The following is a 13,638-nucleotide window of genomic DNA, read 5'->3' on the forward strand; positions in this document are numbered from 1 at the left end:
TAGTGCGACATGAACCCAAGATCCTTGTTGAGACCGTCCTCATGTGTGTGGAACTTGGCTATCAGTCTCTGCTCAGCGACTCTGCGCTGAGCAGAGACAAGGATCTTGGGTTCATGTCACACTATCTGTAACCCCCAACACTTGCCTGGGTTTGCAAAACCTCACTTACTGTACTGTCTGGAGACAATACACATCTCTTTAAACTGTGATCAGTGCTCCTTCCACTCACATTGTCGGCCACTTCGAGACTTGAACAGCAGGTTAGGTGCAAAGATTTGCATTCTAATCAGTAATCTGTAAACTGTCTGTGCTTTATATGCTCTGTCTGAGGCCAGAACTCTCCATTCACCTGACGAAGGGACTAACCCGAAAGCTTGTGCGTTTACTATCAAATAAATCGGTTGGACTAAAACCTGGTGTTGTCAGACTTTTTACTATGTTTACCCCATTCCAACGCCAGCACATTCACATCATAGAGAGAACATGAAGGTTACGTCGTACTTGTTTGTTGCTCTCTGTGGTCCCCAGGGCGTGGCCAGACGGTTTCTATGGTGACCGTGGAACCCGTCCCCCGGCGGATCCCAGCATCCCTCACTCTGGGAGGGGGCGGGGCTTAGTCTTAAAGGCGAAATCTCGCGATAATCCCCCCCTTTCCTCGGCCGCTCTTCCTTCAGGTCGGTGCCACTTTTCCGGGGCTCCGTGAACTTGTCTCCATTTACCCTGCAAATCCGCTCCATATAGAAGGACCAGCGGCGGGTAGCGGGTGCTGGGGGTGAGATGTCTCGGATTGGAGTAGTGGTGCGGCCGGATGGCGGCCGTGAGAGGGGCAATCCGGGAGGGGACTTGTATGTCAGTTTGGCGGAGAGGGTGTGGGAGCGGACTGAGTCTGCGCACTACGGCCCCGGGACTGGAGGTGGGCCATGGAGGTTGTGGGGGCGGGGGTGGTGGTCGCCCTCCAGGGCTGCGTTCTATTTTGAGCACCCGGGAAAGCCGTGCTGTCCCTGGCCCAGTCTTCAGCCGGGCTCGCGGTCCCGGGCCGCGTTCCATTCTGCAGCCAGGCTCACGGTCCCGGGCCGCATTCTGTTCTATAGGCGGGCCCGCGGTTCCGGGCCGCGTTCCATTCTGCATGGCCCAGATTGAAGCGCCTCTCGTTCTCTAATGTTGAAGCTGACCCTGGCTGACATCCGCTGCCAGCGCGCGGAGTCTCTTCTTGTCCAGGGCATAGTTTTTAAAACAGTGCCTAATGGCTAACTTTCTCTTTCAATTCAGAGACTGGCCATGTTCAGTAGCAGCGCCAAAATCGTAAAGCCTAATGGCGAAAAGCCGGACGAATTCGAGTCTGGCATTTCCCAGGTAAGTCAAGATCTCTGCTTAAGTGTTATGGTACATACGAAAGTGAAATTTCTAGTTTAAGTACTCAGCCTTGTATTGACATGTGCTCGTAATGTAAGGCTACCTGGCCCATGACTAGTGCGAACCAGTCAGTCCTATTGCCCAGCTCAATCCCCGAAACTCAGTAATTGCACACCCAGATATCTCTTGAGCTTATTCATCTTCTCTTCAACTGCACTGGACAGTTACTTCCAAGTCATCATTATGTATTTAAAAAATGTTCCTGGGCATCGTGCAATTTTTTTTGTCCAGAAAGTTAAATTCATACTCCTAAGTAACTTTACCATAGGTAGTTCATGTCCAAAAGCAGCAAGAACTGGGTAATAGCCAGTCTTGGGTTGACCGGCAGTAAGTGGCCTTTGCCATGCAGTGTCATCCAGTGATCATCTCCAATAAGATTGAATCACATGTCATGGTGTGGAGATGCTGGCATTGGACAGGGAGTGGGCACACTAAGGAGTGTCTCAGCACCAGATTAAAGTCCAGCTAGTTATTTGGAATCAAAGGCTTTTGGAGTGTTGCTTCATCAGGTGTGTGGAGCAGTGCTCTGAAAGCTCATGGTTACAAATAAACCTGTTGGACTTTAACCTGGTGTTATGAGATGACTTATTGTGCCCACTGTATGACATTCAATAGTGTTGCCATCGCTGAATCTCCGCTGTCAACATCATGGAGGTTACGATTGACCAGAAATTTGGTGGATTTGCCATACAAATGTTGTGGCTACAAGAACAAGCCAGAAGTTAGGAATTCTACAGCAAGTAACTTACTATCCAGCATTTTCTTTCATGCATGGGTGTGGGTGTTGCTGGCTGGGCAGACATTTATTGCCCATTTGTAATTGCTGTTTAAGCTGGTGGCTTGCTGGGCCATTTCAGAAGCCAATTAAGAGTTAACCACATGACTGGATCTGGAGTCACACATAGGGAAGGCAAAGATGACCAATTTCAATTTTGAAGGGTAATGAACCAGAGATTTTTATGACAATTAGCAATCATTTCTTACAAGGCACAAGTTAGAAGTGATGGAATATTCCATTTGCCTGGATGAGTGCAGCTCCAACAACACTTGAAACTCTGCACGATCTAAGATAAAGCAGCCCAGTTGATTGGCACCTCTTCCACAAGCATTTATACTTCCCAGCACTGATGCACAGTGACAGCTATATGTACCATCTAGAAGCTGTACTGCAGAATCTCACCAAGGCAGTACCTTCAAGTCCGCGACTATTTCCAAGAACAAGAGCAGCAGTTTAAGGGAACACTTCCCCTCTCTCTCACACACGCACACACACACAGATGCATATGCACCCCCTCCCCAGGTATTCCCCTTCAATTCATTTGCCATTCTGACTTGAAAATGGTGTTGTAGCTTCACTGTTGCTGGGCTGTGATCCTGCCACTTTTTAGTAACAGCACTGTGGGTGTATACACCATGTGGACTGCAGCATTTTGAGAGCACCTTGCCATCACTTTCCCAAGGACAATTAGGGGGTGGACAATAAGTGCTGGCCTACTGGTGATGTCCACTTATCATAAATGAATTAAAACAAAATGTGCACATTTGGTTTTTGCTATTTTGTCAATCTTGTATACCTACCAAAATCTCTCCTCAGTCTTTGCTCCATGTAGTCTGTCCTCAAGGCTATGACTTTAAGACTTTTATTTCTCTTGGAATTGCATGAGGTAGGTTATTGATAGATAGTTAACTGCTTCAACTTGTCTTATAGGCTCTTCTGGAGTTAGAAATGAACTCTGATCTGAAGGCTCAGTTGCGGGAGCTGAACATTACAGCTGCTAAGGTGGGTTTTCTAAGATTGTTTTGACATCTATTTCTTGTACTGGATGAGGAGAGAACAGAATGTTTTAATAAGTTCATGCCCTAGGCCCAGCATCTTCAGCTGTCTCATCAATGACCTGCCTTCCATTAGAATGCCCAAAATAGGGATGTTCTCTGATAGTTGCTCAAATTCAGCACCATTTGTGACAACGTTGAAGATATTGAAGCAGTCCATATCCAGATGCAGCAAGGAGTAGTCTTGGGTTGATTGGCAGGCAATAACCATCAAGAGAGAATCTAACCACGTCCCCATGGCATTACCATAAAATCCCTATTGTGAAATAGGCCATTCAGGTCTGTGTTGCCATTCCAAGTGTCCTACCAGGCACCCCCCCCCCCACCCATGCATTTACCATGGTGAATCCACCCTAACCTGCATATCTTTGGACTGTGGAAAGAAACCAGAAGAACACCTGGAGAAAACCCACGCGGACATAAGGAGAATGCAAACTGCACATAGTCACCCAAGGCCAGAATCTAACCTGGGTCCCTGCTGCTGTGCCAAACATCAATCAATCCACCACTACCAACATTCTAGGGGTTACTATTGACCAAAGTGGCATGGAATACCCAGAACAGGGTAGAGGTTCGGAATTCTGCAATGAATATCTCGCCTGACAATCCAAAGTGTGTCCACCATTTACAAGGCATTAGTCAGGCACGTGATGGAATACTGTTGTCTTGCACGGATGAATGCAGCTCCAACAACACTCGAAGCTTGACAGTATCCAGGTCAAAGCAGCCTGATTGTTTGGCAGTCCCTCCACTGATAGTGGCAGCAATGTGTACCATCCACAAGATACACTGCAGGAACTCACCAAAAGACCTTTCCGAATTATGACCACTGCCAAGGACAATGTAATGAAAGACGAGGGCAGTGGACACATGGGTGTTAAAATTAATGCTACCTGTTCATAGCACATTTGTAACCTGGGATTGTAATTGTGCACAAGAATGCAACTGTTGAGCTGAATTTGTCCTATTAATTGCCTCGTGTTTGCAGCTGTTATTTTTATTTTTTGTTTTCATTCACTCTTTTTCCTGAGAATTGCACTTGCTCATGAGGGTATGGTTCTACAGTTGTGATTGTCCTTTCTTGCAAATAGCCATTGTCTGTGGGTTTGGAGTGACTGCTGACTGATCAACAAGACTTGGGTCCAGTGTTTACTGTTGTTTTTCTCCTGAGATTTAAATCGTCAAGAACAAGCTCACTGGACTTTTCAAATACTGATGCTGTTGTAATTTTGTTATTGCAGTGGTCAAAACAAAGCTGAGGGACAACTTAATAAAACTTTAATGTTATGAATGGGTTTGATCATGTAGGTACAGAGATTTTCTGCTTATAGAGAAGAAGCTAACAACAGGCCATCAATATTAGGTAGTCACCAAGGAATCCAATAGGTGATTAGGATAACTAGACTTCTTCACCCTAAGAGTTAAAAGAATGTGAAATTTTGAAGCAAAAGTATGTTTAAGTGGGAACCGAACAAGCACATGAGGGAGGAGGGAGTAGATTGTTATTACAGTTGATTTTAGATAAGAAAGGACATGAGTGTTGGATGGAGCATAAGCACCTGCATGGACTGTGCTTGGGTCGAGTGGCCTGTCATATTAGGCAGTTCAAGTTTCTGTCATCAGGTATTCTGGTGCATTTGGTGAGATCCCCACCCCCTTTCTGGCACACTGATGCATCTCCTGACAAACGTGAGAAACTATCCAACGACAAATTAGTGAGAAATTGAGACAATTTGATATCCATCTCTACCATGCTAGAAATTAAATGAGGGATCTTCCACCTGAGGTATTGTTGAAATGTAGCAAGTTGGCCCCAGTGTGCAACTGCTATTCAAATAAGATTCTGACTTTCACAAAGGATTCCGGCATCAAACTGGTGCAGGAATATTTTGCAGCAAATATCTTGTTTTATATCCTCGTTACTGTATTAATAGTTTGCTTTGTTGGACCTGTGGATATAGTGGCTATCTCAATTTGAATCCTCAAGTGGTTTCTGTTCTTAGCTTAATAACTTCTCAGGTCTTTTTTCATACTGGCCATCGTGAATCTAGATACTGAGCTTAAAAATTTGATGTGAATCAATTCTTCCTCATAGTTGGAACTGAAAGAGATTCTACTCCCTTAACAACATTGGAGACCAGTGGCAGCAAATGGTGCAGGTACTTGGTATTCTGACAATAGTTATTGTGTTGTCATTATGCAGCAGTCTGTGCCAGCTGCATTTGAAACATCACTACACACCAGAGTTACTACTGGGCCACAAGCTAGCCATTGACCATATGGCTGGGTGTGTGTGAATGTGCAGCATGCATGCTGCAAAAGCCGTGATGTTTCACAAAGTATGATGCGGCATTCCATTGACTTGGTTAGAAGATGCTTCTGTTGCTTGCAGGTAGCAGCTGTCAGAGCAGATGACAAGATTTGTGGTAGTTGACTGTATGCTGCAGAACTTTGTATCATGAGCAGATGACCCTTGCAGCCAGCTATATGGCGAGCAGCTCAGGAGCAGGCTGGGGAAAGGAGGAGTGAAATCTGTTTTTGAAGCAGCCAGAGTGATGCAATTCAATTGCAGCACTTAATCTTTCATGCATCCACTGACGTCTTGCCTCTGTCTTTTCAATATCATATCTGCTTGGTTGCTGCAAAAGAAAAGTAACTTTGCATAAAATAAATATTTCATACGATTTATAAAGTTAAGTGCCAATGAGCATTATGTAATCTGTTGGATAATGTGGCTGACATGGTTACGATGTGTAACAGTTCTGCAATGTGGGTATGACCTTTTACAGCAGTGCCAAGATTGGAGTTGTAGCAAAAATTAAATGAGCAGTAATTGATGGAGATTGATAGGGGGACAACTTGAGAAATGCCTGAGGCTGATGGTGCAGTTAGCAGGATGTCATTTGGAGATTCATTCACTGACCATTATAGATCATGTGAGGTCATTGACTTTCTTTTGGCACTGCATCTGAGCCCTTGCCATTGATCAGCATTTTTTAATGTTGATTTGCTTTTAAATGGCAGGCTAGCTTTAACTGATGCCAGCCTCTTATTCACTAGCTGGATATTGAAACCATGAAGTGAGTGGCGTTGCAGTCCATAAGCATTGTGATCCCCATGCCTGTTTGTTGGATTTGGTTCCAGACTGATTTAGACTGTTGCTGTGAAATTTTTGGGCATGCCAAGGTTAATTAATCTTTGAAATGGCTGGGAATGCTTCATCATATTTAAAGGTGCCTTGTATTTTCTGTTGAATTGAAAGAACAAGCGCCGTATAATTTGACAAACTTTCAATCTTTTTGCAAAATGTGCACTGTTCCAGGGGAAATCAACGTTCCTCTCCTTAAGGGGGTGTGGGTGCTGTCAGTTTGTTTTTTGGATTTTACTGTATTCAATTGTTAAAATTTGAGTAGATAATTTTTTTATGCTGCCTTGTTAATAGGAAATTGAAGTTGGCAGTGGCAGAAAAGCAATCATTATCTTTGTGCCAGTACCCCAACTGAAGTCTTTTCAGAAGATCCAGGTGCGGCTTGTGCGAGAACTTGAAAAGAAATTCAGTGGTAAACACGTTGTCTTCATCGCACAGGTAAAATCAAATTTTGAACTTGCTGTGAAATTTGGCCTCGAGTTCCACCTTTACTGCATGAACTTAAAATAAATGCCTTTTTTTCTACAGAGGAGAATTTTGCCCAAACCAACCAGAAAAAGTAGAAACAAGAACAAGCAGAAGCGTCCCAGAAGGTAAATATCTCTTTATGACTAAGTATTTGTACATTCAGTAAAATGTATATGCAGAAATGATTTGGCACACCATTTGGTTTTATGTTACAGGTTGCTGGGGAAACTTATCAGAAAAAACAGCAGACCACAGGTGTAGTCTATTTCCCAAAAGATGTGTGGTATAGATGAATATAGTAGGATGTCAGATTAGGGCATTGCATTGACTTGCTAAGACTGCTGGATGCATAGTTTCAATCTATATCCATGTTTCTATGTACCTTACAGAACATTGTATAAATGTTTAGAAGCCATGATATGACTTGTGAAAAATAGGATTAATTGGGCAGCTTGCTCAAACAGTCACTACAAACACAGTTGGTTAAGCAAGACAAAACAAGTGTGATACTTCATGAATTTCATTATAGTTGCAGGGGAAGAATATCGCAGATAAATTGTAAAGAATAATAAGTCTTGATGATTTGGAGTGTTTTTAAAAATTAGCCAAGAGCTACCAAAAGTTGGTTGGGGAAGAAAGCAGATTAGTCAAGGCTACAAAAGCAGACTGCAATAGCTTTAAGTATATTTTTTAAAAAGTAACTAAAGTAAACATTTGTCTCTTAGAGGCAGGCAAGTGAGGTTATTTTGGTAATGACAAAATGGCAGAGACAGAACAAGTGTGTTGTCTTCACTGTAGAAGGCATGTGTTACCAGAGTTGCAGGGTAATCTAGATGCTAGAATGTTTAAAGGGACTAAGTCTTGAGGCATTAAAATCCGACCAGTTCCCAGCATTTGAATACGGAGTTTCAATAAGGGGTCAATCATTTAGGGTGGAGTTGAGAAATTTCTTCTTTCAAAGGCTTCCAAATATTAGAATTATCTGCCCCAGAGCATTGATAAAGCTTAATCATTTGATGTATTTGAAGCTGAGATGCACATTTCTAGACTAGTTGTGGTGGAGAGGAGGAAAGAGGGGAATGGGGATTAGACAGGACAGGGGTTGAAGTCCATGGTCAGCCAATGATTGTGTTGAATCACAGTCTCAAGCAACCTCTATGCTTATTCCTACTTAGGTTCTTGAGTGTGAATGGCTAGCTGTTAGGTTCCTGCAGCATGTATGTTCCAGAAAATTATGGCCAAACGTTTAACTTATCCATGCAAGAGTCCTTTCCAGGCATTAATGTCAGAGAAGATGTTCAGTGTTTTGAAGTATGCTTTGTGAACATTTTCAATTGTTTTTCCAGTATTTTGCACTCACAATAATACTGGTAATACTGAAGACCAAATATTCAATTAGTCTTAAATATCCGAGAGTCTGACTGCAGCAGCGATTTCCAAATTTTCGTTGGGGAATCTTGCAAATCCCAAATTCTGTGTCAACAGTTACAAAAAAGGCATTCCACCTCCCTGCCCCTGGAGTGCCTGAGAGATTTAAGATTGATGGTTTTACTGGGTAATGGGTGCTGAATATTGGAGAAACAATCAGGATTAACTTGATATCAAGAGTTTAACTTCAAACTGAATTTTTCATCAGATTTTGTATTTGTAACTAAGCGTCCAATTTTTCACTTTCAGCCGTACATTGACTGCTGTGCATGATGCTATTCTTGAAGACTTGGTGTTCCCTAGTGAAATTGTGGGCAAGAGAATTCGTGTGAAACTGGATGGTACAAGGCTCATCAAAGTTCATTTGGACAAGGCACAACAGAACAATGTAGAACACAAAGTGAGTTTCACATAAACCCAGAAATGCAGATGTGTGTTGCTTTAATATATTTGCACAGTTTGCCACTATTCATTATTTGAGGGATTCCCTTCCAGTGATCTCCTGTTCTAATTTATAGTTGGTGCGGGGAGCTGTTCGGATTCTATAAATATTGGAACCTGTTTATTGCCACTTGATGTTTAATTTGAAACTTTCTAATGTAGATATCCAAAATCAAATGTATGTACTGTGTACCATTTGAGGGGCATTTAATGCTCTGTCATTAAACAGCTGATGACATTTTAATATTGTGCGTGAAATTCCAGAAGATTACAAGGAACTGTCAATCAGTTTGGTAATCTGCATGGATTTTTCCTTGGCATTGGTCACTCCTTGGATGTTAATGTTCAACTTGCAGTATGATAGTTCTGTAGAATTACCTATTGCCAAAGGTTTTTTAACCTACTGCTGGCAATTGCCAAACTATCAACAATTTTTAAAATTAATTTGTAGGATGTCATTAGCAAACCCATTCTTGGGGCCAGATTAGAGTCAACTCCATTGCCCTTAAGAGACTTTTGAATGGCATTGTCACACATGTAATGTGGCCTGTATAATTCTAGTTTCCCTTCTCTGAAGGATGTTGAGCCAGATGAGCTTTTGAGAGACCAGACAACATTACTAATGTTAGCGTAGTTTCTTTTTAAAAAATCACCAAATGTTTTGCTGGGTTTTGAATTCCACTCTGAATTATTAGTCCAGGCCTCTGGACTAATTAGCTCAGTGATGCAGCCACTATGCTATTTAGTAAACTGTCCTCCAAGTGGAGATAGACATTGAAGTTTCTTTATAGTCTGGAGAATTATGGGGAACCTACAAATGAGCAGAACTGAGACACCTTTATTCACATTCAGGTGGTGAGTTTTGTTAAATATCTTAAGTTTTCAGGATTCCAAGTGTTTATTGAATGCAGTGTTTTTGACTGAATTCCAAAGATTGAAGTCTAAAAATTATGGTGTGCAGTGGACTTTTTTTCTTGTCTATGCACCACCCCTTGTTAACATTGTTTAAAAGTACTTGTTAGTTTCACATGTATGCTGATGTCATTCAGCTCTACATCTCAATTCCTCCATTGTTGCCAAACTGCTGGACTGTTTACCTGACATCCAGTTTTTGATCAATAGACATTTTGTCCACTTAAATGTTGGGAATACCAAAACCATAAATCCATTTCATAACTGCTGACTTGATCCAGCTTCTCAGTTACTGAGTGAAACCAAACTGCTCACAGCCTTAGTATCTTGTTAGACACTGAGCTACTGACTACCTGTCCGTGCCCACGTTGTTCCCATAGCATTGCCTAATTCCATCTCAGACTCTAGTCTGAGCTAGAGAAATCCACATATAGAGTGGTACTTCTTCCTTGTAGGGGCACACTCTACTGGTTGGCTGAGTCAAGGATCGAGTTTGAAGGTGTCCCACAGATTAGTTATGCTCAAACCTCTTGGGTTGCAAAAGATCGGTGGTTAAATATTATCTCAGTCCAGCGCCCATTAGTGTTCTTGTCCTATTGAACTAGGAAGGAGTTGCAGTCTACTCATCCAGGTGTCATTAGTAAATTAGGTTGGCAGATATAATCCTCAAGTCCATACTGCCTTGCTCAGGAATTTGATGACCAAATATGCTACACTTGGTTCTGAACTTTTTTAATCCCAGAAGACTTTTGCCATGTTTAAATAACTGCCATCCCTCCAATCTTGCTCTACTTGAGTCAAGGAGGGTAAGTGTTTAATCACGTGGCTCTTGTCTGTTGGCTGGTTAGCTATAAAACTATAGCTAACCAACCAACAGGCAAGAGGCATCTAAGTCTCAGTGAAAAGCTACTAGAATCTCTACAAAGATCTATATTCACTAAAACGCCAACATATATATCTTCAGTGCCATTTAACATTAGTAGCTGAGTACACCAGTGCTGTTTTTGTATCCTGAAGCAATTTCCTTCAGCATTAAGCTTGCATTTTGTTAACCATTTTAACTAATTGATTTAGTTATCTGATGTATTTTTTTCTTTCTAGGTGGATACATTTTCTGCTGTCTACAAGAAACTAACTGGCAAAGATGTTATATATGAATTCCCAGAGTTCCAACTGTAAATTGTTCAGAATGGCTTAAATAAAAAAAATTGGTCATATTTGCCTTTGTAATTTTTTTAAGGTTGTGAAGATGTTTGGTTCCTCTTGTTAATTGAGTTGATCTCTGCTCATTCTGGTTAGAAGAGGAGCATTTCCGTGTTCATCTAATGTGAAGATAGTACTAAACAAAAACATGGTGATTGTGGCTCACGCAGTTAAGTTTCTGCTTAATTTTGAACCCTGGGAAGCTGGTGGGGTTTCAGTAATAATTCCATTGAAGATCAGGGCAAGTGCTAGGTTCTCTTATTGAAGATGGTTGTTGCCTGCTGCTTGTGCAGCATGGCTGTTACCACTTCTCAGCCCAAGGCTGAATTTCAAATGCAAGGCCTTCAGTGTGGAGCTGAGTCTTTGTGAGATTGCAGATTTCAAAACCTCTTTTAAATAAAGGACAATTGCAAAATGAATGTAGCTACTGTCTTCATTTTATTTGACACTGGACAACAGGATGCTATTTACAAAGAAACATTGTATTGGATTCTCGAGCAAGAATATTCCATTCAATCCCTTGAGCTCTGCCATTTAAATAAGGTCATGGCTGATTTGATAGTAATCTCAAATCTGCATCCAGCCTACCCTATCATGCCCTTGCTTATCAATTTCCAACTCTGCTTTTAAAATATTCTGACTTAGAAACACTCTCACCACCTTCTCAGGAAGACTTCCAGAGATTCTCAACCCTCTGAGAAAAATTAAATTGGTGATTCCTTATTCTTCAGTGACCTCTAGTTCTAGATTCTCCAAGAGGAAGCATCCTTTGTACAGCCATGCTGTCCAGACCCTTCAGGATGTTTAAGTTTCAATTACGTCTTCTCATGCTCTTCTAAAGTCCGTAAAAAGTCTGACAACACCAGGTTTTAGTCCAACCGATTTATTTGATAATACAAGCTTTCGAGGGGACTGCCTCTTCGTCAGGTGAATGGAGAGGTGAACTCTCCATTCACCTGACGAAGAGGCAGTCCCCTCGAAAGCTTGTGAGTATTATCAAATAAATCGGTTGGACTAAAACCTGGTGTTGTCAGACTTTTTACTGTGTTTACGCCAGTCCAACGCCGGCATTCCCACATCATGACTTCTAAAGTCCAGCCGATACAAGCCAAACCTGCCCAACATTTCCTCATAAAGGCAACCCACCCATTCCAGAAAGTAGTCTGCTAAACTTCTGAATTTCTTACAGCATACCTTTTATCCTTAAATTTGGAGACCAATAATCCAGCTGTTGTCTCAAGTGCTCTATATAGCTGAAGCATAATCTTAATTGTGTATTCCATTCTCCTCAAAAAACAAACATTATCTTGCTGTACCTTCATACCCTACTTTCTATATTTTTGTGGCTAGATATAGCACTCAGGTTGAATGGGACCAAAGATTATGGGGAGTGAGCAGGTTTAGGCTGTTGAGTTGGATGATCAGCTGTGACTGTGGTGAATGGCTGAGCAGGCTTAAAGGGCAAACAGCAGCCTCCTGCTCCTGTTTTCTCCTATATTGGCATTTAGTGATTTATGCACTAAGGCAAGGCTGCTTTTTTCCTTCCTGTCAAAATGGGTAAATGTGTAATTTTTGTGGTCTCCTTATGCCCTCTTCACAACTTAGTTTCCCACCTGTATTTGTCATCAGCAATTTTGGCAACCATCTCTTCCAAATCATTTACATAAATTGTAATTAAATTTCTCCCTTCAGATACTGCTGGATCTGAGTTTTTTCTAACATTTTCTGCTTTAATTTTTGATCTCCAGCAGCCACATTTTACTTAAATTTTGATGCTGGTGTTCAGTAAAGGGATGTTTCTGCATTAGCCTTCATTCTCAATTCCTAGATTCTAAGACAAATGTTTCGATGTTGGTTCTAATGCAAACAACACAAAGCCACTCCAATTCCACATGGACATCTTCTGATAGGTGGTATCAAAGCATTTGACAAAAATTTTAGGTAGTTGATCCATTTTACTTTCCTCTTGTGAAAATTGACTCCTGTATAATTGCTTTAGGTATTGGAACTTAATTGTTAATGTTTGAGTGGCCATTCTTACTAAAGAGCAGGCTTGGCCTATCAGCCCCTTGAACCTGCTCCACAATTTAATAAGATCATGGCTAACCTGATAATAACCTCAAACTGCATGCAGCCTGTCACTCCTTACTCACCAAGAACTTATCTATTTCTGCCTTTAACATATGCAGAGACTGCTTCTGCCAGGAAGAGTTACAAGGATTATAGAACTCTACAATACAGGAAGAGGCCATTTGGCCCATCTAGTCCATACTAGCCCTGGCAGCATCTTACCCAGGTCCTATCTCTGTAACTCCACATTTACCCCACTAATTCTCTTCTACATGTCTTTGGGATACTAGGGCAATTTATCATTGCCAATCCACCTAACCTGCCTGCATATCTTTGGAGTTCAGGAAACCGGAGCAAACCTTTACAGACATGCGGAGAATGTGCAAACTCCACACAGGCAATGACCCAAGGCCAGAATTGAACCTGGGTCCCTGGAACTATGTGGCAGCAGTGCTTGCCACTGTGCCACCCCAAAGATGTGTAACCCTTCAAGTAAGATACTTTGTGTCTCTCTCTATTTTAAATGTGTGACCCCTAGTTTGAGTTTCTCCCACAAAAGGAAACATCCTCCCCATATATTACACACCTTGTCAAAACCCCTCAGGATTTTAAAGATTTCAATCCAGTCCTCTAAACTCCAGCACCTACAAGCCTAGCCTATCTATTCTTAGCTGATAAGATAACCCACCCATTTCAGATATTAGGCTGGTTCCTTGTCCTCT

General features: G+C 41.8%; 1 protein-coding gene across 1 annotated transcript; it reads left to right on the forward strand.

Moving 5' to 3' along the window:
- Positions 1 to 613: 613 nt before the first annotated feature.
- On the forward strand, positions 614 to 10,860 carry rps7 (ribosomal protein S7). Its single transcript, XM_080192095.1, has 7 exons — positions 614 to 674; positions 1,270 to 1,353; positions 3,122 to 3,193; positions 6,689 to 6,832; positions 6,923 to 6,987; positions 8,540 to 8,690; positions 10,745 to 10,860. The coding sequence occupies exons 2-7, from the start codon at positions 1,279 to 1,281 to the stop codon at positions 10,820 to 10,822; spliced, it is 585 nt and encodes a 194-aa protein (XP_080048221.1). The 5' UTR covers positions 614 to 674; positions 1,270 to 1,278; the 3' UTR covers positions 10,823 to 10,860.
- Positions 10,861 to 13,638: the final 2,778 nt, after the last annotated feature.

This window comes from Carcharhinus amblyrhynchos, chromosome 7 (assembly GCF_965287045.1).
Source record: "Carcharhinus amblyrhynchos chromosome 7, sCarAmb.v2.hapA, whole genome shotgun sequence".
Taxonomy (NCBI): Eukaryota; Metazoa; Chordata; class Chondrichthyes; order Carcharhiniformes; family Carcharhinidae; genus Carcharhinus; species Carcharhinus amblyrhynchos.

What these genes read in the sequence shown, in the direction of transcription:
- rps7 (XM_080192095.1), top strand. Translation starts at nt 1,279, where the DNA reads ATGTTCAGTAGCAGCGCCAAAATCGTAAAGCCTAATGGCGAAAAGCCG. An exon ending in ACGTTGTCTTCATCGCACAG is followed by an intron (nt 6,833 to 6,922) that starts GTAAAATCAAAT and finishes TTTTTTCTACAG; the next exon opens with AGGAGAATTTTGCCCAAACC. An exon ending in AGAACAATGTAGAACACAAA is followed by an intron (nt 8,691 to 10,744) that starts GTGAGTTTCACA and finishes TTTTCTTTCTAG; the next exon opens with GTGGATACATTTTCTGCTGT.